This window comes from Carettochelys insculpta, chromosome 1 (assembly GCF_033958435.1).
Source record: "Carettochelys insculpta isolate YL-2023 chromosome 1, ASM3395843v1, whole genome shotgun sequence".
In the NCBI taxonomy this organism is placed as follows: domain Eukaryota; kingdom Metazoa; phylum Chordata; order Testudines; family Carettochelyidae; genus Carettochelys; species Carettochelys insculpta.
In genome coordinates, this window is record NC_134137.1 from 313,712,254 (window position 1) to 313,737,515 (window position 25,262).

The following is a 25,262-nucleotide window of genomic DNA, read 5'->3' on the forward strand; positions in this document are numbered from 1 at the left end:
CCGGGGCCGACCCCCACAGCTCTGTTGGCCATACCTCCAGGGGCAACGGACTCACGTGGTACCCCAGCAAGACCGAGAGAGCACAGCAAGGAGGCCAGGCAGGAAAGAGTATATGAACTTCTGTCAGTTTATTAACCAACTAGGATAAAAATAAAAAGTTTTATCAGGGTATTTTGGTTTGATGTTCAATAAATACTTACACAAGTCAGGATTGTCACAAATGTTGAAAAAACAGTAGGCGTGAACTCGAATCTGGTAAGGATCCAGGTACAGTACGAGGGTAAGTAAGTTATAGATGTATATTTTATCTGTTTATTAAAAGGGGGGAAGAGGGCGCTACTCCCCTTGCACCCGCCAGGGATTGGGTTGCTACTCCAATCCCAAGTAGTTTTCTCTTTATGAAATTATATATTTTTATAAGTGGCTGATAGAGGCTGTTACCCCTCTAACAGTCCAGGGTAAAAGGAATCGGAACAAAGGGGAGGCCACACCTTCACCCTGGTGAGTACCTTTTTCTTAACTAATGTACTAACAAACCAACAATTACTAAGAACAACTTATCTACTAACTACTAACAATTATGAAAACTATAACAAGAAGTATAAAAATGGTTAAAACAGTAACAGATTTAAAATATAAAACCCTATTAAGTGCCTATAATTTTTAGTCTTGGTCAGTAGCCAGCAAGGGCTGGCCTGGGGTCGACCCCCAGGGTGCTGTACCTGTCTGGCCGCGCAGACACCCAGCAGGGGGATCAGCCCCATTCCTCTGGCAGAGGTCCCCTTTAGGCTACTGATGGAAGAAATTGAGAGTTGGCTCTCCCATGGGCCCCGTGCCGAGGCACTCAAAAGGCCTGTCGAATCAGGTAGGATACCGTCGATTTAGGTAAGTTGAGTCAAGTCCGGTGAGTCACGTTCGGTGGGTTGCCGTTTTTCAGGCAGGTATCAACGATGCGCCTCTGCAGCTCGCGTGGCAGGCCCTGAGGATTACGACACTAGGGATGCAGTGCCTGCAAGCAGGCCAGGTCGACCCCTGGCATGCGCACCTACAGGGACGCCACCTTGCTGTCTTGAGCTGACGCCACAGGTGCTGCCGCAGGAGCCACTGCCACCACAGGAGCCGCTGCTGCCGCAGGAGCATAGTTAGGCAACAGTCTTGCACCTTGGGTGTTCTTCAGGCTTCAGTCCTATGATGTCTTCCGCCCAAAAGGGTTAGACCTGGGGAACGGTGGACGCTCTTAAGAGCCACGTCCCTCCCCCCCCGCAGAAAGTTCCAGAATGGGCTCAGAGACCCTGCTTAGATAGACCAGAGTCATGCATTTTTCATGAGGACATCAGCATACTGCTAAGTCCTCAATCAGGTCTGCTCTGGCATGGAAAATTCTAGAAAGTTTTGTCTTTCCTCCAAACAGAGTGCTCCATTCCCTTATATGTTAATTGCTGGTGACCTCATCTCATGATTATTCGTAGTTCTATACATATTCATGAGCATAGATTCAAATTCTCGGGGGAGTTACTGGTCAAAATAGAACCGTAACAATGGTGCCAATGGGCAAACAATAACAATTTAAGAGTTCATGTGTTTGTATGGTTTCCCATCAGCCAGTCCTCATTAGACGAGATCATGCTTTCCCCTGACCAACAGGGATGATAATGCCCGTGTTGGTGGTATCACACGACACAGGGGTGTTCTGTTATTTTCCTTTTTGGGCATGGCTTGTAGCAGGTGGCTTCTGGGTACACATCTGGCTCTGTCAATCTGTTTCCTAACTTCCTTAGGTGGGTATTATAGTTTCAGGAAAGCTTGGTAAAGGTCTTGTTTTTGTTTGTCTGAGGGATTGGAGCAAATGTGGTTGAACCTCAGTGTTTGGCTGTAGACAATGGATGGAAGCTGGAGGCGTGTAGGTAAGCATAGCAGTCAGTAGATTTTCAGTATAGGGTAGTGTTTATGTGACATCACTTATTTGCACTGTATGTGGCTTCTCGTTTTTGAGGGGAATGTCTTAGGGACCACATTAATGAGGGTTTTATCAGGATGAGTGTGTTAGTTTCTCACTTTTATTTGGCTCCCAACTGATTTTTCTGTGGGGCAGTGGCCCTGAGCCAAAAAAGGTTCCCCAACCCAAGTTAGGAAATTCTGGCAATTGATAAAAAACTTTGTAGCCAATAGGGTTAGGACAGAGAAAGAACAATGAAAGGAGTGCTAGAACGCTCCGAAACAATAATGTTGATTTTTTTAAAATAAATCTTGAAACATTGGGGGCAGTTCTAGACAACTGGCAAAAAGTTAGTCATGGCAATATTTTAAAAGGGTAAATGGGATGAATTTTGTAATTATAAGCTGATTAGCCTGACATAGATCCTAGGCGAAACTGTGGAAAGGGTGATATGGAAAGTAATTTACAATTAATTGATGGTTGCATAATCATTGCCAGTCAACATCATGTTATTAAAATGAGGCTTGTCAGACAAAATTGTTGTTGCTTTTAGCTAAAACCACAAGTTTGGTCAATAAAGGTAATTGTTGTCAAAAGGTATTGGATGCCTGTAGGGCATATGAGTCCTATAAGATATTCTGGTTTGAAAAAAAACACTATATAAAAATAGCAGAGCCTATATTAAATAGATTAAAACTGCTGGTACCTCACAAAAAATAATTGTAAATGGAAAATAGCCATTCATTTGAGTTTGTATTACGGTTCCACAGGGATCTGTTCTTAGCAGAATGGTATTCAATGGTGTTTATTAATTAACTGAAAGAAAATATGAATCATTACTGGTAACATTTTTCAATGACAAAAATGGGTTGAACAGTGTTCACTATAAGATGAGTGCTTGGGTTGCCACCCAGGAGAGATTTAAATGCTGCTCAGCTGATTAGCAGAGTGCCCAAAACATCACACAACATGTGCTTCTGTTTGTGGCACACATCTGCACATGCCTCAGTGTTCATAACAATATTTATTCCATGCATGGGTGGAAAATTAGAGAGAATATTGGGGTAGAGGGAGTATGTAGGAACAACTCATTTATACAGATTAACTTGGATTACTTTGTCAGGGTGGTATCAATAGAAAAAGATACATTTTAATTGTCAAATGGAAGAACAAAATATGTAGGTCATACCTATAGGCTGGGTACTGTATCCTAGAATGTGGTGACATTGGAAAGGACCATGGGATCATAACAGATTACCATCAGCTTCCAGCTACCTATAAGGGCCAATGTGATCCTCAGTTATATCAGCAGGGGGACGATGAGATGAAAAGAGGGTTGTGGTATTACGAATGAAATACTGTGTCCACTTCTGGTGTCAACATTTAAAAAGCTATGTTTAAAAGAAATCCAGACAGGGTTCAGAAGAGAGCTACAAGGATGTCTTGAGGTATGGAAGATATGCCTTATTGTGAGAGATTTAAGGCGGTCAGGCTGTTCAGTTTGCCTTAAAAAACAGTTGAGGTGATTTGACCAAGTGACTATGCAAGTAACTACATGATGAAAGGTTATGAGACACTAGATGGCTGTTTAACATAGCAGAAGAAAGCATAATGAGATCACAGGCTTGGAAGCCGATGCTAAACAAATTCAGGAGAGCAATAAGCCACAGACTTTTAATAGTAAATTAATTAACTTATGGAAGAATTACCTAGCAATGTGGTGGATTGTCTGTCCATTACTAGAAGTCTTTAAAATAACACTGGAAAGCTTTATAAAACATATTCAATAGCTTAAAAAGAGGTAAGGTTTTAATGCAGAGATTACTGGGTGAGGTTCTTTGTCTCGTGTTACGGAAATCGTTTTAAATTATTGTAATATCCTTTCAAGCATTAATATCTATTAATGCTGTCAGATCTATTTGGGAAATTATAGGAAGCAGAGAATTCAAACAATCAAGGAAGGTTTGCTGTAATCAGTATAATATCATCAGTCAAAAGATCTGAAGAGCAGCATTTTTGTAGGTCCTGATGTTATTTAGCTGGATTATTTAATAAAGGAAATGTAAAAGAAATTTGAAATGTGACCCATTAAAAAGAATTTGGACAAGCTAACCTTCACCATCCAAAAAGGCCAAATCAGTTATCAAAAGCTTAGACAATTCTACAATAAAGCCATTTCAGCCAAGGCATGGGTTTAGCTGGCTCAAGTGCCAAATAGCAATATAGTGGGAGCATTATGTTTTGCAACTGATTCAGATGGAAATGGAGGAGAAAGTATTGGCTGTCGAGTGCTCCAACTTTCCCTCATGATTAGCATCTAATTGAGGCAAGATGTTTAGTAAAGTCTCCTTTGTAATTTCAGGGCTATGGAGGTGTACAGCTCCCATCTCCCTACTTCAGAAGTACAGTCCACCCTCACATGAGTTCAAGGAACATAGGCCAATATCTTCAAAAGCAACTCCTGATTTTAGATGACTTAATTTGTGAAGATGCCCAGCTTGAGATATCTCTCACACCTGTAAATGTTGTGTCCATCAAGAACATCTCTAGTCAGAGCTGTCCTGTCCATAGTACGGGGTGGGGCAGCCACCCCAGGCACCGTGTGTTTTGAAGCCCCACAGCAGTACCCCATCTGTCCTATGGATGGGAATTGAGGAGGATTACCTGGGCTTGGGCCATTACCATTACCCAGGGTTACCTGGGGCTGGGGGTTGCACCTCAGCAGCAGGAGGGCATCTTTTTCTCTGACTCTCCGCCTTCACACACACAAACACTCACTGTGTGAGTGGTGGGAGTGGCAGCCTGCTTCACTCCGCTGCCCTCCTGGCCCATTGCACCTAGCTTCTCTGCAGCGGGCTGGGAGGACAGCAGAGTGGGCTGCCACCTGAGTGGGGAGGGGGAGGTTGACCCCCTGCTGCTGCCACCTCCACTGTGTGCAATCCCTGGTCCCCATTGCTGGTAGGAGGGGGTGGGGGTGGGGGTGGGGGTGGGGGTGGGATGGCCCTGCCTCTTGGACACAGTTACTCTCTCTGGACTGCAGAATACTGAGAGCAGACAGAAACAGTGAGTGTTAAGTTTCTGTGGGCTCTGTGAAGTGCCCCGTTTCTTTTGAGGAATTTTCTTATGGCATGAGGGCCTTAGAGGTGGAGAGAGATGAAGAATCTGGGTTGCTTTTTGGATTCTTTTACTTAAATTGGTCTTGCAATCTTAATACATTCCTGAGATTTCAAACTTCTAACATGTTTCCCTTACCTGTAATAGAGATATAGAAATTTGAATCTTGTAAAATTTCCAGTTAGACTTTTGTTTTCCTAGTACTTCTGCTTTGCTGGAGATGCCTGCCTTGTAGACATATTCAGAAATTAAACAGAGAAAATGAGACAGTTTTTAAATAAGGACGTTTCTGGTTTTATACAAAGGTTATATGCCTTGGGACGAGAGGGAAGGAGAGGAGATTATTGCTTTCCAAAATACCTGTCTGTCTAAAAGATGAAAAATGGGAAAGCATTTTCATGTTTCATGTCATACAGACTTTGAGAGGAGTCTGGCTTCAAGAGAAGAACCTGCCCAAGAGTCAGTCTCAATTAAAATCCAAAGCAAACTGACATTTAAAAAAATAGGGTTTTTTTTTCAAATATCTTTATTCTTTTTGCTCTTCTCTCCGTGGGCAAGTAGTATGTGGGAATGGCTATTTCTGCACCATCTCCCATAGCTCAGGTGGAATGGAAAAAAATAAATCTTATTTTATGTTACTTGCTTTCTAGTTGCATCAAAGTGTTGCCATACGAGCCTTGCTACATGCCATTTCTTGCAAGCATGGGGAGAAGAGTTGCTGAGGTTAAGTGGGAGTAATGTATTCTTTGAGCATAGGAGATATTTTTAGGTTGAAAACACCTCAGCAGTCCCTGAAGTAGTTTTAAAAAAAACCCACAACAACACAGTAGATAGAAAGACTTAAGAAAGTGGTCACTCAGTAAGGCAAAGTGTCCTGTTTCCAATCAATAGCTGATAGTGCATGGTTCCAAAAGAGAATGAGTTATTTGGTCACGTATGTCAGTGAAGGAAACAAAAACTAAATTGATAGGATGTTGATGAGGAGATCTCAGAGGAGTCGAATTATGGACTGCAAAGTGATCCCTACTGACAGAGTACCTCTGCATCATAAGCCATTTGTGTCAAAGATTGTGGTCATGCCTTGGACAAGGAGGAAACTAAGCTCAAAAGAAACGGGATTATAATACAGGAATTTGAAGGAAGGGTTAGCAGAGATGTTATGAAACAGTACATGATGCGTGTCTGAAAGCTACTTTGATATCTGCTGAAGAGAACTGGGGACACCTCAATAACATGACTTGCAGAAGCAGAAGATTTTTGAGGACAATGCAAAGGGCAAAACTGAGGGAAAGAGGGAGTGGAGCACCAATGAAGTGTAGGTAATTATGTGAAACAAGAAAATGGTGTGTGAAGAAAAAGAAATGAATCAGGGTAAATTAAGAATAAATATGAAGAATCAAAGTGAGCTACCAAGCAGGCAGAGACAAAGAAATGTAAGGTAGTGGGACCTGATGAAATGATGGCTAGAGAAGAAAAGAAGTGGAAGCGCAGAGTGACTAAAGGCTTATAGCGAGACAAAAGGATTCCCTGAGATTCATGCAAATATGTTTGGGTCCCTGAACATGGAAAGGGACCAATGTGGGAAATATTAAGGGTTGAAGTTACTGTTGCATTGTACGAAGACAATGGAAATCACCTTGGTGGCAATGCCTAGGGCAATGGTGTGATCCTTCCTTGAACATGAACAATTCAACCTTAAGAAATATGAGGAACTGTAGATGCCATATTTGTCATTCGGTGGCCGTGTCTACACTAGCCCCAAACTTCGAAATGGCCACGCAAATGGCCACGCAAATGGCCATTTCGAAGTTTACCAATGAAGCGCTGAAATGCATATTCAGCGCTTCATTAGCATGTGGGCAGCCGTGGCACTTCAAAATTGACGTGCCTTGCCACCATGCGGCTCGTCCCAGCGGGGCTCCTTTTCGAAAGGACCCCGCCTACTTTGAAGTCCCCTTATTCCCATGAATTTCGAAGTGCCGCAGCCACCCGCATGCTAATGAAGCACTGAATGTTCATTTCAGTGCTTCATTAGTAAACTTCGAAATGGCCATTTGCGTGGCCATTTCGAAGTTTGGGGCTAGTGTAGATGTAGCCAGCAAGTGATAAAGAAGCAGCTAGAATATGAAAAGGATAGCTCCTGTGCTTTCATAAACCTAGAAAGATGCTTACACCAGGGTCAAGAAATTATGGAGAGTCTGAAGAGATACCTATATAGATTACTTAAATCAGTGATCTAAACATGTTTTGAAATAACAAGCCTGTTCGATGAGAAAGTCAGTGGTTGGCCTCTGCCTGCTGCTGTTTAGTAATGGGGATGCAAGCAAGAAAATCCTAGTGGGAAGAGGTGAGAAACTTCCCTGTGCAGATAACATGCCAAAACATAAGTGCTCAAAGGCAGATTAAGAGGAAATAATAATCTAGTGGTATGACCCCCTATGCTGGCATAGGGTGAAAATGAAATGAACGTAAGCTGTTACACATTCTTGAGGTGCCCAGAACTGTGAGGCTAGGTCTACACAGCAAAGTTATTTTGAAATAGCAGCTGCTATTTTTAAATAACTATGCAAGTGTCTATACAATGCAACTGATCTTTTGAAATAATATTGGAAGTCTTATTTCAAAATTGGTAAACCTCATTGTATGAGGAGTAGCACCTATTTCGAAATAGGTATTTTGCAATGGGGGCTGTGTTAACCTATTTCTAGATAAGCCATTGTGGCTGCATCTACAATAGCAAGTTCTTTCAAATGATTTTTTTGAAAGAAGGGGCTCTTTTAAAAGATCCCGCAGAGCATCTACACACAAAAAGAGTTGTCGAAAGTAAATTGAAAGAATGTGGTGCTCCTTTCCAACTCGCTCTTCCTTTCACATTTCAGGAAGAGCGCCCCCTTTTGAAAGCTTCTTTCAAAAGAAATCACGTGTAGACGCTCCTCAGGCCCTTTTTTTTTTTTTTGAAAGAAGAGTGCTAATGGGGCCAGATATTTTTGATCCCTAGCCCATTCTTTTGAAAGAGCGAGTGCTGTGTGGATGCTCTCGTTCGAAAGAACAGATCATTCTTTTGATCTCCCTTTTATTTTTTTTGTGGACACACTCTTTCAAAAGAAGTTCTTTCGAAAGAGATCTTCTGGAAGGACTTCTTTCGAAAGATCTCTGTAGTGTAGATGTAGCCAGTGTGTCCAATGGTTCTATTCTGAAATAGGCTCTATTGTGTGTAGGTGCTGTATTCCAGAATAGCTGTGCGTTATTTCAAAATCCATTTTGTGTATAGTTGCGTTATTTTGGAATAATCTATTCTGGAATACCTCTTTTGGAATAATTTTTTCAGGAATAAGGCTGCCTGTGCAGATGTAGCCTCCAAAGATTTAAGATATACTGAGAAAAGATAAGGGAAACAGAAATGATTTACATGCAGAACAAAATGTATATCATACTCTTTAGAGACAACACTTAGATTTTATCTGGCTAAATTCCTTATCTAAAGTAGTTTCTGACCTAATGCTTCCTTCCAACCTCCCCAACCTACCTTGCTGGTATCTGCTGTCCCCAGATGCAAAAAGCACTGTTCATTTTGCTCTCTCCATTATGAACAAAGATGTATCCTTTGCCTTCCCTTTATTTCTCTCTTCCTTTTCTTTTATTTTTTGTCATCACAGTCAGTAAAGCTCCCCAACATGTGCTCTTGTGACTGCTGATTTCATGTAGACATCACGTCTCTCTTCTTCATCTGAATTCAGTTTAACCCATGAATACCAGTCCCATTGTGAAACAGTACCATACTTAATTTATATGTCAATTAGATAGACAAACACTCCTGGGCTGAGACAAAACCTGCATCTGACAGTGACTCATACAGGTTGAACCTCTCTAGTCCGGCACTCTCTGGTCTGGCAACATCCACAATCTGGCATGATTTTAATTAACCAGATGTCCACTTATCCTGGGTGTGGCCATGTTTCCTGCAGTTCGATAAAGTTTGTTTACTGCCACCAGTCTTGGCCAGTGTCTGTGCAGTTATTTAGCTATAATGTACTCCTAAATGTCTTCTAAGAGCCCAGTAAGCAGTGGAAGTGTTGGTAATGTGCTAGAAAATATTGAACTCCCATGGGTCAGCAAATTCCCTGGTTTGACACTGGTTAGGTCCTGAGGGTGCTGGACTAGAGAGGTTCAACCTGTATGAGTTATTGTCAGAGGCAAGTTTTGTCTCAGCCCACAAGTGTTTGTCTGTCTAGCTAACTGGCATATAAATTAAGTACATGTTGAGGTGTTATAAAGGACCTAACTCTGAGGTGTACCAGTCAAGCTGTGTTTATATTGTTCCTTCAGGAATACAACACCACACCACACCACACCTCTCTCGCTCTCTCCAGCTCTGGTTTTGGAGCGTAGGCATGTTTAGATTTTCAGTGTGTGGTGAGGGAGGTGGGGGGTGGGGGATCGTTCATTTGTTTGACTGAGATGCTGTTTTATATTTTATTCTTTTTATGGGTTTTGGTGCAGTCATTGCAAGCACCACAGCACAATAGAAGACCAAAATTTAAAGCTAAATTTTCCCCACCCACAACCCCAAACCTTCTTCTCTTTTGGTATTGATTCCACTCACTATTTTTCTGCACAAAAGCAAAGCAGCAGCATCTTTGACCTTCGATACAAAGAATCCATCATCTGTGTATTCTCTGGCCTGGGATCGCTGCACATCTGAGTGCTGCTATCACTGCTGTTTGGGGTCGCTTATTTATCAAATCCCTGATTTTTGTGCCAGGCCCTATTTTGCTCTGTGTCAAAAATGAACATGACTTTGGAGAGGAAGAAATGGTACTCTAGGCATTGCAACTTCAACCTCATCATCTAGATCAAATATTTCACTCTGCTTCCTGGGATGACATGGCTCACCCACCAGCTGTGGGAGGGAAATACAGTACATCTTGATGTACTGTAGAGAACAGATTTAGAGAAGAAGAATTTCTCCTGCTTTGTATCACTACATCTGACTGTATTTCTGTCATTCAGCATCCATATTTTTCCCTAATGCAGCCATCACTAACTAAAATCCAGAGCCTTCCACAGATGTGAGAAAACTACCTTACTTGAAAAAACAACTCCACAACCCCCATCACTACTTAAGGCTTTGTCTACACTACGACATAATATTGATTTTAAGTCATTTAGCTCAGTTTTTCCAAGTGCCTGTCTTCACTGTAAATTCCATTAGCTCGATTTATGGAGCACTACAATTGACATCATATTGATATCATAATATTGTAGTAATCTGATGGGTGTAGCATTCAGTTTGAATTTAAAATTCCAAATAAAAGGTAGTGAGGATGCACCATGTCTTTAAATCGAAATCATTAGCCTCCAGAGAAGTCCTGCATGTGCCCCACAGTTCTCTCCTCTGGCCTCTTCCATCTCCACTGCTCTCAGGTGCGGAGGAATTAAGCAACAGGAATACCATTTCAGTTCAGCACCTGGAAGCTCATGGCTGTAGGGTCATAAGAGGCTGAAAAATCATCTTTCTTTGTCTTTGCTAGTAGTGCAGCTGTGGGGTCTGTAGTTCTGTGTATACACCTGCTAGCTGTCTTTTTATTTCTGTGCTGCTATCCCCCACCCCCAGCACTATGTGGCAGCTAGACTGTGGGTGGGGGTTGTGCTTCTCTGATAGGACGAGAAACTTCTTTTCAGGTGTTTACATGTTGTCCTGACCCTCACATCCCCTCCCTTCCCCCCTCCCATGCAGTCTGTAACTTTGCTGCACCCAGCCACATCACGTGGCTTGACCCCGAACCAATAAAAGGAGGTGCTGTGCAAGGTGCCAAGCAGCTTGCTCATGGTGAGGGTCCTGTAGCCCGCCAGGGAAAGTCTCCCTGGTCAGTCACAAAGAAAATAACTTTATTAGTAGCATGGCAGTCCTCTGACAGGAAATTTTAGGAATGGGCTTCAGCCAAAGACCAAGGGGCTGGCTGTAATCAGGGTTCTTTTAGCCACCCAGGGGATGTCTCCCTTGGCAGTCATGATTTTCAGGGCTGGCTGTAGCTGGGGGTCTTTCAGCAACCCAGGGGAAGTCTTACTCAGCGGTTATGATGTTTGGGTTCTGGCTGTAGCTGGGGGTCTTTTAGTTGCCCTGAGCTGTACCTGTTTTAATGAAGGCAATGTAGTAGCTATACAATTACCACAGTTATTGAAATAAGGCTTGCAGTGAGGAATGTTCTTGTTCTGAGGGTCTTTTTTGGCAGATCCAAACCTGGCTGTAGTCTGGGATCTTTTAGCCTCCTGAGGGAAGTCTCCCTGGGCGGTCACGATTTTCAGAGCTGGCTATAGTCTGGGGTCTTTTGGCCGCCCCAAGCCATAATTGTTTTACTGATTCATTGCAGTTTCATTGTAGCACCCATGTCTGCTGAAACATATTCTTCTTCTGAGAGTCTTCTTTTCCAGGAGGCCTAAATCCAGATTCAGCTCCAAATCTAGAGCCAAGCCTAGGCACGCTGTTAATAGGGGCTGGTGGTGGGTCTCCCTGGATGGTCATGATTTCCGGGCCTGGCTGTAGCCAGGGGTCTTTTAACCAGCTGCTTCTTCTGAATGTGTTCCTTGACAGGAGCTCGAAATCCAGATCCAAACCTGCAAAGATCCAGTGCTTTTGCATCCCATTTTTCAAAAACCTGTCGGTTGGGACAGTTTTACTAACTGCTCCCTTGCCCTCAATTATTAAAAGCACACCTCTAATAAAGGCAAGCCAGACCACCATCTGGGAAAAGGCGTGTTTGTTTAACGCAGCAGCAGAAAGAGGGGAATGAAATGTGGGAAGATGTCATGAAATACCCACATCGACATGTGGGGCATTTTTCCCCCGGTGCACCAGTGAAAATAGCAAGAATGCTACAGGGCTCAGCAAACTTTGGGGTAGGTTCCCACAATACACTGCTGCAGCACTCTATTTAAGCTACTTGTGTGTGTGGCAGCAATAAGTCAATTTTGAGGGGAGCACGTGGGAAAGTGAGGACGCTCAAAATCAAATGGAAAAAACCCAGCGTTAACAAATTGATTTTAATAAATTCTATCTTAGCTCATAGTGTAGACACAGACTTTGTCTCTCTTCCTACTGGGTGGGGAGTCAGGAGGCCTAATGTACTCTTCTCAGACAAATTCTGCTTTCACTTTAATGGGGAAGTTCATCATTGTGGCTAACGTTGTTTGTTTCAGAAACATAACCATGTTTCAGAAACATAGTGCTCATCTGTGCTATCATCTGTGGTCTTAGCCACACTGGTGTCCTTGTTAAATTCTCCCAATGCTGCTGTATCTTCAGCATAGCAATGATGGGAACATTAGTGAGAAGTGAAAGCAAGCATTTCTACTGCCCTGTAACCCTGCATAGGCTGGTGTTGTGCTTCCTGTGGGCAGCCAGTACTGAGAGTCACCTCACCATCACCTGTCCTTGGCACGAAGAAGCATTGCCTGTATCTGCTGTGTGTCAGTTCCTCAACCCCACAGGCAACACAAGCCCTTTTCTCCAGGCCTCGCAGGCCCTACTGTCACCCTGCAGGTTAGCCCGCGGTACACTCCAGCCTCTGAGCATCTCCCTGGAGTGTCCAGCCCCGTATCCATGGAACACTGTGCACACTGATTTGCAGCTCCCAATGCAACTGTGCACCCATTGTATTTATCCATCGCATCCCAGATCACCATTCTGCTTAACTCACAGCCAAGGTGCTGACAGAATTACTGAGCCCCTGGGCAAGACTGTGAGGGGCCAGCTGCAAGCCCCCAGAAGGAGCAGGGCCTTAGGAGGAAGGCGTGGGACTGGGGGCTAGTCTCCCCCAGCCAGCCATACAGTATTGTCTGGGGCAGCTGGCCCTCTCCCGTCTCCAGCCCCATCCTTGGCAACTCTGCTCTCAGCACGTAAATTGGTTTGCCAACAGACTGGTGGCGACTCATCTTTTGCAAGACATACTCAATGTAAATTGGCCTCCTAGGAAAAGAGATTCTTTGTGCTTAAAGATGTGCCAGGCCAATCCTTTCTCCTTATTCATAAACAGAATAACCCCGTGCTGTTTGTTTTCCTGTAGATTTCCTCTCTTGTACATTTCAGTCTCTAGACTCAAAGTTGGTTCAGTATGCAAATAGGCACCCAGCGTGAGACATACAGTTCTCAAATAGCCAGATGTGGAAACAGATGTCAGTTACTTTCTGCCTGAAAAGAACATTGCTGAGGTATGTCACCTCCTGGTGACCCTCCTTAAATGCAAGACTGTTAAATCCTAATCATAGAACACTAGAATTGCAAGGGACCTTGAAATGCCATCAAGTCCAGTCCCCTGCCCTCACAGCAGGAACAAACACCATCTAGATCATCCCTGATAGAAGTTTGTCTAACCTGCTCTTAAATATCTCCAGTGATGGAGATTCCACAACCTCCCTAGGCAATTTATTCCAGTGCTTAGCCAGTTAAGAATCTCCATCCTAAATTTCCCATGGTGCAATTTAAGCCCGTTGCTTTTTCTCTTCTCCTCAGAGGTTAAGGAGAATAATTTTTCTCCCTCCTCCTTGTAACATCCTTTTAGGTACTTGAAAGCTGTTATCCTGTCCCCTTTCAGTCTTCTCTTTTCTAGACTAAACAAACCCAGTTCTTTCAGTCTTCCCTCATCGGTCATGTTTTCTAGATCTTTAATCATTTTTGTTGCTCTTCTCTGGGCCTTCTCCAATTTCTCTGCATCTTTCCTGAAACGTGGTGCCCAGAAGTGGACACAGTATTCTAACCAAGGCCTAATCAGTGCAGAGAGGAAGAATTAATTCTCGTGTCTTGCTTATGAGATTCCTCATAATATATCACAGAATGATGTTGGCTTTTTTTGCAACAGTATCACACTGCTGGCTCATATTTAGCTTGTGATCTGCTATGACCCCTAGGTCCTTTCTGCAGTACTTTTTCCTAGACAGTCACTTCCCATTTTGTATGTGTGAAACTGATTGTTCTACCTTAAATGGAGTACTTTGCATTTGGCCTTATAGAATGTCATCCTATTTCCCTTAGACGATTTCTCTAGTTTGTCAAGGTCATTTTGAATTACAACTCTATCCTCAAAAGCACTTGCAAACCCTCCGAGCTTGGTATCATCCACAAATGTTGTAAGCACACTCTCTATCCAATTATATAAATCCTTGCTGAAGATATTTGACAGAATCAGTCCCAAAACTGATCCCTGTGGATTGTTATGCCCTTATTATGCCCTTTCAGCATAACTGTGAACCACTGATAACCGCTATCTGAGAAAGGTTATCCAACCAGTTTCCCACACAAGGTTTCAATAGTCTGTCAAATATATTTTGTTAGCTGGTTAAATGATACACTTGTGACAGTTTGTAAAAAATGTAGAAGTGTTATCTTTCTACCAGCTATTGTGGGGCGGGAAGTGGTTGTGCCCAAGTGACAGCCCTAGAGACAGGCCATCAATCCAGAGAACAGTAAAGCACAAGTAACAATTTAACAGTTTTTGCCACATTACCCCTCTAGCTCTGTATGTCTTACTCCTGACTGGAAAGGTGGCTTCTAAGATAGTCTGCATACTTGACACTTGCAAAGAATGTACCTGACACATCCAAAAACTAAGCCAGGAGTCAGCAACCTTTCAGAGGTGGAGGGCTGAAGTTTGACCTTTTGACCTCTGCGTGTGGTCTGAGGGCCAGTGATACTTTTTGAAGTCACTAATAGTCCTACTTACAACAGCTTCATTAATTAATTAAGATGCAGAACTTTACCATTTCAGTGGTGGTTGGTAGCATTCGCTGATCTTTTGGCATGGCTTTGAGCAAGCTTCCAGCTGCACGGGGGAGGAGGGAAGGGGCTAAGCTCTGACCTCATGTGCTGAATAAAATCGACTCGCGTGCCACTCTTGGCTCCCGTGTTGGGGATTGCTGACCCCTGGACCAAGCTTTTTAGCCAGGTGGGAAAAAAATCTATGCTGTGTGCCAGAGTGATGCCCCTGGCATTTTAAATGAATAAAATCATTGTGTTGCATTTGATTGTAAAATCAGTGGGTTTTTTGTGCTGGTACTTGCTGATTCCGAGTACCAGCATCTCAGTAGTCCCACCTGTGGGACTGAGGCGGGGTAGGGAAGCAGATGAGTATTGGCACCTCTTTTTTAAAAAAAAACAAAAAACAAAAAATGTACTCTCTAAAATACTGTCTTTCAGCTCTTCAGGTAGTATGTTTTAGAACATCTGATTTAAGTCAGGTTCATAAAGAAACTTTGTCCAATAAAGTAATGTCAGTCAGGACTTTTTTTTTTTTAAACTGACGTGAGTTCTGTACTCACAAAAGCCCTAATGTAAACACAATTCTAGCAACAGAAAAGTGCTTTTGCTGGTATCTCTTATTTTGCTTGCTAAAACAGTATAAATAATAACAAACAAAAGCTGTTTTGCTGATACAAGCTGTATCTACAGTAGGAGTCTTTTTCTAATAGTCTGTGTCTACACTAGCCCAAAACTTCAAAATGGCCAGCAGATAGGAATGAGGGGATTTCGAAGTTGCCGGGGTCCTTTAGGAAAGGACCCCCGTCTGGACGAGCTGCGCGGTGGCAAGCTGCGTCAATTTCGAAGTGCCGCAGCTGCCGGCATTCCAATGAGGCACTGAATATGTATTTCAGCGCCTCATTAGTAAACTTCGAAATGGCCATTTGCATGGCCATTTCGAAGTTTTGAGCTAGTGTAGACATAGCCATACAGTTATACTGATACAACTTTTTAGTGTAGACTTAGGCCTTAACCACCTCTCACTCTTGTATTGTAAAGTTTCTTGTCAGTTGTCATTTTGCTGCAGCTTGGCAAGCTGTGGCCATCCCTAGAGGCATTGGAGCTGTCTATCTGCAGACTCAGGATGGCACTGTAATGACTTGTGTGATTCATATTTTCAAGGATTTCTTTGCAGCTGTAAGGAATCAAACATTTTAGATGAAAGCTTAGATTTTGCAGAAGTTAGTAGTACTCATCCAGGAAAAAACCCTTGCTTTCCATGCACAAAAGGAGTTTTCAAAACCTATCCATAACCTTTCTTTGTTTTTCTTCTCTGAGACTGCCAGAAAGCTGTGCCTGCAAACAATACGCTGAAAGCATTAGTAGCCAGGAAATTAATCCAGTTCAAGAAGCTGCTCTATGTTTTTGAACACTGCTCTGAGTCTTTACATGATCTGGTATTAAAACACAAAAAGAGTCCATTTAAAAGGTAAAATCAAAATGCCTCCCTTTTTCAGAAATTCTGCTGATTTGGAAAGAAAATCCCCACAGGAACTGCCTTGTCAATATTCATCACAGATTTCCCTTATTAATTAGTCATGTCTTAAGGTTGAAAGCAAGAAGCAGGGACAAGCAGTTTGTGGGGGTTTTTTAAGTTCCATTGAATTTTAGTCCTGTGCAGAATGATTAACTAAATCTCAGATGATTTCCAGAAAATCTAGAATTTTTATAATTTTCTTTAATGTAACGAAAAAATAAACTCCCAGGCTGTGACTACACTCGTCCCCCCTTTCGAAAGGGGGATGCTAATGAGCCACTTTGGCAGATGCTAATTAGGTGCTGCCATGCATATGAAGTGTCTCGTTAGCATAATGGTGGCTGCGTGCATTTCAGTAGTTCCACTTTCAAAAATGCACACTGCCGGTGTAGACAGGGATTTTTGAAAGGACTCCACCAGATTTTGAAAGTCCCTTTTTCCCAAAACCAAATGGGAAGAAGGGCCTTTTGAAGTCCGGGGGTCCTTTCGAAAGGTCCCATCTACACCGGCAGTGTGCTTTTTGAAAGTAGCATTTTCAAAATGTGTGCGGCCGCCATTATGCTAATGAGGTGCTGCATATGCATAGCAGCACCATATTAGCATCTGCCAAACTGGCTCATTAGCATCCCCCTTTCGAAAGGGCTGTTGTAGCCACAGTCCCATAGAAAAGAAAGGAAAATACACATTAAGGCTGCATCTACACTTGCATTCCTCTTTTGAAAGAAGAATGCAATTGAGGGAAATCAAAAATGCAAGTGAGGCACTGAAAAAATAGTGTAGATGGGATCCTTTTGAAAATAAACCCCATCTTGGAAAGAACCCTTATTCCTAAAAAAAAAGAAAGAGTCCCACCTACACTGCTTTTTTTAATTTAGAAAGAATCTCTTCCAAAAAGAGATTATGCAAATGAAGCATGAGATATGTAAATCAGTGACCTATTTGCATTTTCAATTTCCCTCATTTGCATTCCACTTTCGAAAGGGGAATGCAAGTGCAGATGCAGCCCAAGTGTTTGGAAGAACATCCCCCCACCTCTCGCCCCCTTCCCTCAGTCCTATTAGATTTGTCAGTTTTTATTGCACATAAGATAAGAATAAGGAGACGTCGAAGTAGCCAGGGTCCTTTCGAAAAGGAGCCCCATCTGGACGAGCCGCACGGCAGCGAGCCGCGTCAATTTCAAAGTGCCGCGGCTGCCTGCCTTCTAATGAGGCGCTGAATATGGCCATTTCGAAGTTTTTGGCTAGTATAGACGTAGCCGATGACTCATAGTTTGTAAAATGCACTTGAGTCTTTGCGTGCTGAGCACCTTGGACTATACCCACTTCAGACAGTGACGTTCTTTTTATTATATGGGTGTACAGTAAATCTACCATAGAAGGACCTTATTGGGACCTGCCAGCGGCTGTTGCATTATTATTAATAATACTAATATTAGTGACTTGGGAAAATAGTTCTAAAACATATTTCAAAAGCTGAAACATTGGCATTTACAACTGCGTCAGCTTTTCTTAACTTTTGGCCTTAAAATATCTGCTTTGGTTCATATCACAATCCCACCCCACCCCTGCTTCTGCCCCTCTACTCTCTGATTTGCTCACCTTGGTAACATTTTTCTGATTTGTCAACCTTGATTACTCTTTTTGGTTCTCAGTGCCTTAAATATGGAGTCTTGCTATGGTCTGAAGAAGTGGGTCTGTCCCACAAAAGCTCATCACCTAATAAATTATTTTGCTCGTCTTTAAAGTGCTGCAGGACTGCTTTTTTGTTTTCTATTTGGTGATGTGTCACCAATTTGCTTTTTACATTTTAGATGGTGTATTCAGATACATGCAAAGGCACCAGCTCCGTGGGTGCTCCGCAGCTGGAGCACCCATGAGGAATAATGAGGGGGTGAAGAGCACTCACTGGCACCATGCTTCCATCTCTTCTACGTACTTCCTTCCAATGCCTCCTACAGAATGGCAGCCCTGCACTTACCATCTCTTCCCACTCCCACCCAGGACTTTCAGAGTGCCGTGAACTGCTGATTGGCAGCATTCAGGCTCTGGGTGGGGAAGAGAAGGAGCAGGGAGCAGGGGGTGCGTGGGAAAAGAGGAGGGGAGAGGCAGGGTTTGGGGGGAAGAGGTCAAGTGGGTGTGGGACCTGGATCAGAGAAGTTCAGTGGCTTTTCAAAATGTCGTGTGTACCCCAAACATGGAAACATGGGGGGACATTAAGTATATAGCCAACCTTGATTTGGTAAAAGGGATGTTAACAAATCCGCTTTACATCTATGTCCAGTGCTGCCTTTGTTTTTTTTTTTGTTTTGTTTTTTTTTTAAAAAAGGAGCAGGTATTTAGCCAAGCCCCAATCCCCCAGCTGATCCCATGGCTGGGACTGCTGAGGTGTGTACCGGCACAAAAAAAGCACCATCTAAGTCTAAAGAAAAAACTATCTGCCAGCTGTTGGGGGATGCCTGTTTAAAACCATGCCTGTAAACTTTATGGAGTCACTGCCACTTTCCAGAGGCTGATGGGCAGAGAGCTGTGACAGTGCAGAGCACATGCTTTGGTCACCTACATCAATGATATTGTCATCTACAGTGGGAGCTGGGCAATACATATGAAGTACGTTTATGTGGAATTAGGGGATCTTAAGGAGGCAGGTTTGATGGCCAACCTAATCAAGTGTCAGCTGGCCACTCATGAAGTAACATAGCTAGAGTCTGCCATTGTGCAGGGCGGGCAGCCATGACCCTTCGTGGACAAAGTCCATTCCTAGTAGACTGCACCATCCCTTCCATAAAGAAGCAAGTCTGGCATTTTGGGGAGTTAGTGAGTTACTATTGGCAGTACATCTCAAATGATGCATGAAAGATACTGCAGCAAAAGGGTCCATCGGCCCAAAAGCTGAGACCAAGCATTTAGGGCAGTAAAAGACCAGTTGACCTGGGAGCCAGTACAATTCCGCCTTGGCTTCTTGAAGCCCTTTATTCATCAAATGCATCCAATGTCAGACGCAGCTGAGACATTTAAAGAATTCAGAGAGGAACAGCCTGTTCAGTATCTCAGCAGCTTTTTTTTTTTTTTAAACCTCACATTGAACTGGAAGCTGAGAAGAGCAGCAGATGGTAGGAAATTACCAAGAGAGGATAAACTTGGAGTGCAACTGTGGGGACAAGACACTGTTGACCCTCCATGGGTCCTGGGTTAGAGCTCAATGGAGTGGGAGGGCCCAACCTACCCTATTGCTGGCCACCTTTGATTAAAGTCGGCTCTCAGCCACAAAACCTGCTCCACGCTGTGGGGGTTGGCACTAACCATTAGGCCACCTAATCTATCCAAGTTTTTAGTACAGAACTAGAAGCATTTTCAACACTCAGACTATGATTCACCAAGTTCTTTAAGCTCATCTTATTTATTCAGCTCTGTGCTTTGACAAACAATAGCATTTTCTTTTCTAATGTCAGTTCTTACATGAGTTGCAAATTAAAATAAGCCTGGCAGCCATTTCCTTGTCCTCATTTGTGCATCCCCTTACAAACCACCCCACAACTGACTATTCTTTTACCGAAGACTGGAAAAGTAGGGGTGCTAATAGGTCAAATATATTGCCGTGGCACTGCTATATAAAGAATCAAACTTACTATCCGCACAAATGCACACTACGCTTGGCTCAGGCAAGTACTGACATTAACTTACTGTCAGGGTCCTAAATTCACTCTCAGGTTTTATACAAGAAAAAGCAAAAGCACAGGAAAATTTTGTTCCATGGTGTTTCCTAGTGCTGGAGTGTATTGATTTAAAGCAATGCATTTTTCAGACCATTTCGAGTGGTCTCACTGGTTATTTTGATTCACTACATTGTAGACTCACCTCGCTACTTCTAAAACATTCATTTGTAAGTGTATGTATCTCAAGGCCCTGCGTGTAAATAGGACCCCATCCAAATCTGACTTTCCAATAACTGTGGGTATAAAATTGTGCCCAAAAAAGTATGTTTGAGGCTACCCCTTCCAAATCAGGTTCTAGAAGACAAGTTATTCTGTATGGCATTATAGGGCACCATGGCCATGTCTACACTAGCCCCAAACTTCGAAATAGCCATGTAAATGAAGCTCTGAAATACATATTCAGCACCTCATTAGCATGCAGGCGGCCGCAGCACTTCGAAATTGACGCGGCTCGCCACCGCACGGCTCGTCCCGACGGGGCTCCTTTTCGAAAGGACCCTGCCTACTTCGAAGTCCCCTTATTCCCATCTGCTCACAGGAATAAGGGGACTTCGAAGTAGGCGGAGTCCTTTTGAAAAGGAGCCCCGTCGGGACAAGCCGCACGGCGGTGAGCCGCATCAATTTCGAAGTGCCGCGGCCACCTGCATGCTAATGAGGCGCTGAATATGTATTTCAGCGCTTCATTAGTAAACTTCAAAATGGCCATTTACATGGCCATTTCGAAGTTTGGGGCTAGTGTAGACATAGCCCACATAAGGCAGATTCTACCAACCTTCTCACAGGATTAGCACTTGATTCTGCAATTAGTCCCATTAATAACAATTCAACTGTTTGTAGATGAAAGTGTTACTCAATGTACAGCTGACAGAACTGGATCTGACCTAGATGAAGCAGAGTTATGAAATTGGAAACTCTATTTTTCTTAGAAAGAGATCTGAGTGCTCCTGATAAATTATATTTGTTCGTGAAATCTTCTTATGTTTGGTTATTCTACTTAGCATTGGCATCTAGTAATGGCCTCAAAATCAGTCTGGATCCAACATTCAGTTATATCATTTGCTCTCTGTTTATTTTATCCTACCAATTTGTGTACCAATAAATGTGTTTAATTTAAACCTTGATTTTGGAAAGAGAAATCAAAGAAAAGCAAGCTGTTTCAGAATGGGAAACAGTATACAGAAAAATTAACTTTTTGTGTAAGGCTTCACACATTTTGTATTTATCGGCAGTCTAGAGTATACTAGCCCATTGGTGCATTTTTAATAACCTGTCATGGAATATCTACATCAGATTTATCTATACAGTGAGCTCTGTGGACCAAGACTGTGAATTGTAATATAAAGAGCAGACAGATATATGCATTTTTCCTTATTAAAATACAAAATTACTTCCTTGGGAGGTAGATGATATAGTTTTTTAAAAAGCAACATCTGTGATACTATTTAAATTTTTAATAACACCAATAATTTTCTTTCAACAGAGGAATTCAAGGGCTCAACAATAGTTGAATTAATGAAAAAAGAAGGCACTACCTTAGGGCTTACGGTATCAGGTGGAATTGACAAAGACGGGAAACCAAGAGTATCTAACCTTCGTCAAGGAGGAATCGCTGCTAGGTAACCACATCTTAAGCCGCAAAATACATTATAAGATGTGATTGCTTCAAAAATACATACCACATTTAAAAGGTCACTGATAAAAGTGACTACCAGCATCTCTAAGGCAGCAGCACATCAGAGCAGAGATGCTCCCTAAGAAGCATTTCAGTAGTAATTGAACTGTTGCATCCCTCCAAGATGCTCTGCTACATGCCAGAAATATTGATGAGACGTAGTTTCAAGAGTAATTTAATTTGTAATAAATGGTTTAAATTTAATTAATTGTTATTCTTAAATAAAACATACAAAAATACGCTATACATCATGTCAAGGAAAAAATATAGTTGAGGAGCTCAGACAAGGTGCTATCATACTTTCAGATGACTGCTGATGACCTGTTTATTTAAGATTTAAATAAACAATCCGTAGCTCATTTTCCTGCTTCTATAGAAAAAGCAGAACAAGCTGTCACCGAGGAGAGGTGCAGATGGAGAGACCAAGATTAAGGAAAATCATTCCAAGTAACCGAGCGGCATACACTCATCCCTCACTATCCGAGCACAATTGGTTCCCAACTTTCTGCTCCTAGGCAAAAACTCATAAGAGGGACACTAAAATCCCATTAAAATCCACGTAAAAGTCTCTGACTGGTTCTAAGTGCTCCTACCTCAGGGCAGGAGTGGCAGCAGGTGGTGCTGCTTTTGAAAGGTAAGTGAACCTTGGGTTTGGGGGTGGGGGGGAGGTTGGAGAGGTTTAAAGGCTGGGGGCAGTTTGGGGCCATGAGCAGGAGGGAGAGTTAAAACCTGGTAGCGGGTTGGGTCCGTGGGGTGGACAGGGGCCGTTAAGGCTGCATTGGGTTGGGTTCGTGGGGCGGGCGGCGGGGTTTAGGCTGCTGCAGGTTGGGTCTGTGGGGTTGGTGGAGGGGATGAGGCTGTTGCAGATTGGGTCTGTGAGGCTGGCAGCGTTTCAGGTTGCAGCGGGTTGGGTCTGTGGGGCCAGCAGGTGGGGGTCAGGCTGCTGTGGGTTGGGTCTATGGGGTAGGCAGGAAGTTCAGGCTGCGGTGGGTTGGGTCTGTGGGGCCGATGGGGGGTTCAGGCTGGAGCGTGTTGGATCTGTGGGGCTAGCAGGGGGTTCAGGCTGTGGCGGATTGGATCTCTGGGGCTAGCAAGGGGTTCAAGCTGCAGCTGGTTGGGTCTGTGGGGCCATCAGGGTTTCAGGCGGAGGTGGGTTGGAGCCATGGGGATGGGGGTAAGGCTTGTAGTAGCAGGGGGAGTTTCACTCGTCTAGGGAACAAAGGTAAGTATATGTGTCCATCATTTTAGCGAGTACTCGTAAGTAAAGTTCTCATTTAAGGAGGGATGAGTGTATATGCCAATGGGCTCTGGTTTACCTGCAGTAGTTGTGAAGTTGGCTGTGGAGGCAGCAAGTTGTGCAGAAAAGCCTTCTGGCAGTAGCCCAAGCAGAGAGAGTTTGGGACAGGGCTTACAAAAGCACATGATGGAAAGAAATTATCTCAGATGTTGCTGAATACTGTAACTGGCCTGCTTACGCAGTCCCAATTCATAAGGCAGCTTTTCCTACATCTTAATTTAACACACTAATGCTTCTCTTTTTTGTATATAGTTTATATATTAAATTAGATTAAATTCTTGAAATGCCATTTTGCTATTTGGAAAATCAGCACAAGTAGTGTTTTGCTTGTTTGACTTTAGTTATGTGGTAAGAGTCATTCTTATCCTATCTCAAAATGTAAATGAAAGCAACTGTGCTAATCTGGCAGAATGAGATACAAGTTTATAGAAGAGAAAATGTGTCGTTTGCAGAAGTGACCAGCTGGACGTGGGAGACTACATCAAATCTGTGAATGGAATCAATCTGACAAAATTTCGCCACGATGAGATCATCAGCCTTCTCAAGAATGTTGGTGAGAGGGTTGTCCTAGAAGTGGAATACGAGCTCCCTCCAGTCTGTAAGTAATGGAAGAATAAACTGGAATCCTCTTACACACAGAACATAGATTTACAACAGGAGGTTTTAGAAATTTTTGTTTTCTCTTCAGTTAATGCAGAAATGGGCAAATCAAATGATTATAGTGTGGGATTTTCAAAATGGCCTGAGTGACTGAGAGGCACAAGTCCCGCTGAGAGCCAGCTTCCAAATATAGCTAAAATAGTTTACACCTATTTCCTGTTCACTATTTCCCCATAACTTTGGGGATGAGTATTAACTGAGGACTCTGGGAAACACATCTGATATATTCAGACACAAGAGAACAGTGGAGTGGGATGGGGGAGAGAAGAGGAACTTGAAATTCCACTTTTGGTTCCTCTTGCCCCTGAACCTCTGTCTTTAGTTCATTTCCAATGTTTTGGTTTAACATTATGATATCTCAAGAAGATGATAGTGCCTGTCAGTTTTACCAGTGCCCCTGCCTTTCTTCTTTTAAGATGCAGTCCCATTTTGTGCATAAAGCCCCACAAAGCCTTCTCAGGTGAATACCTTGTCTTCGGGACTTCACTGTTGAAGAGTGACCTGCCTACCCCATAACATTTTGAGGCACTGCCTGCACATGTCTTTCCTCCTGTTCCCTCTTCAGGTCCCCAACTTCAACAGATTAATGGTAGGGCATTGCTGGGTGATTGGAGACCTGCCTGCTTCTCAGTGTACTTATGTTATTTTGTGTGTCTCTGCCACCTCACTGACCTCTACCTCAGTTTGAGGCTCAGAGATATATTTTCAGTACATTGGTGTAACAGGCAAACCACACAGGAGGCAAGAGGGATGATGTGAACTGGACAGTCCCTCCCCTTTCCCCCCCCTCCCCAAAGAGTTTGGTAGTGGGGGAAAGGGTGAGGCTAAGAGCTGGGGAGAAAGCTGGCCAGCAGAGCACCCTATGAAGACATCAGGCATGGAGGGTTGTTTTAGGCACAGAAGGCAGATGGGAGGGGGATGTGCTGGGAGCTGTGTGATTGAGTGGGTGAATGGAGGACCGCAGATTGTCCAAAATGGACTCCAGGATTCAAGTTCATGTTGACATTCAGCGCTAGCTGGTTTTACCTTATTTTGGATCTTCTTATGAAAAGAAGTACACAGGGTCCAACTTAACTCCTTCCTCCCCTCAGTCCATCCATCCCCAATTTTTAAAATGTGTGCGTGAGAGAGAGAATGTGTGTATTAGAGGCAGTTGAAAGGAATCGTGGGACAAGTGGTAGCTGGAGTGAGGGAGAATTGGAAAGGTGAGGCTGGAGCTAGACGTGCTATTAGCAGCTGACTGGCATAAAAGTAGCTGCTTGACCTCTGCCAGAAAGATAAGAAAAGTAGGTGCCCCTTCATAGTGGACAAGGGAGGGAGCGAGGGAAGGAAAGAAGGAAGAAAGACAAACAGACTGGACAGACAGACAAAACCTGCTTGCCAAGTCTTTCCTAGCTTAAAGAAAAGGGTTGCAGCATAGTGGTAGCACTACTCATCCCACTGATCTTGCCACGTTACTGGTACATTATGGTAGCTCGAATGGAAAAGGTTAATGAACCCCACTGTGTTCTAGCTGCTGGCAATTAACTCTAATTATGAAAGTCTTTGTTTTTATGAACTTCTGTCAACTTCTTTGAATGTTTATTTTTGACTCACGGTTGTTG

At 43.2% G+C, this 25,262-nt stretch overlaps 1 protein-coding gene across 5 annotated transcripts in view; it reads left to right on the forward strand.

Annotated features, from left to right (window-relative positions):
* GRIP1 (glutamate receptor interacting protein 1) overlaps positions 1-25,262 on the forward strand; it is a 559,979-nt gene that overhangs the window by 390,934 nt on the left and 143,783 nt on the right. For all 5 annotated transcript variants that reach the window (XM_075013442.1, XM_075013403.1, XM_075013414.1 and 2 more), the window contains exons 3-4: positions 21,510-21,645; positions 23,451-23,596. In XM_075013442.1, coding sequence (XP_074869543.1) covers positions 21,510-21,645; positions 23,451-23,596 — 282 coding nt within the window. The remainder of the gene's footprint in view (positions 1-21,509; positions 21,646-23,450; positions 23,597-25,262) is intronic.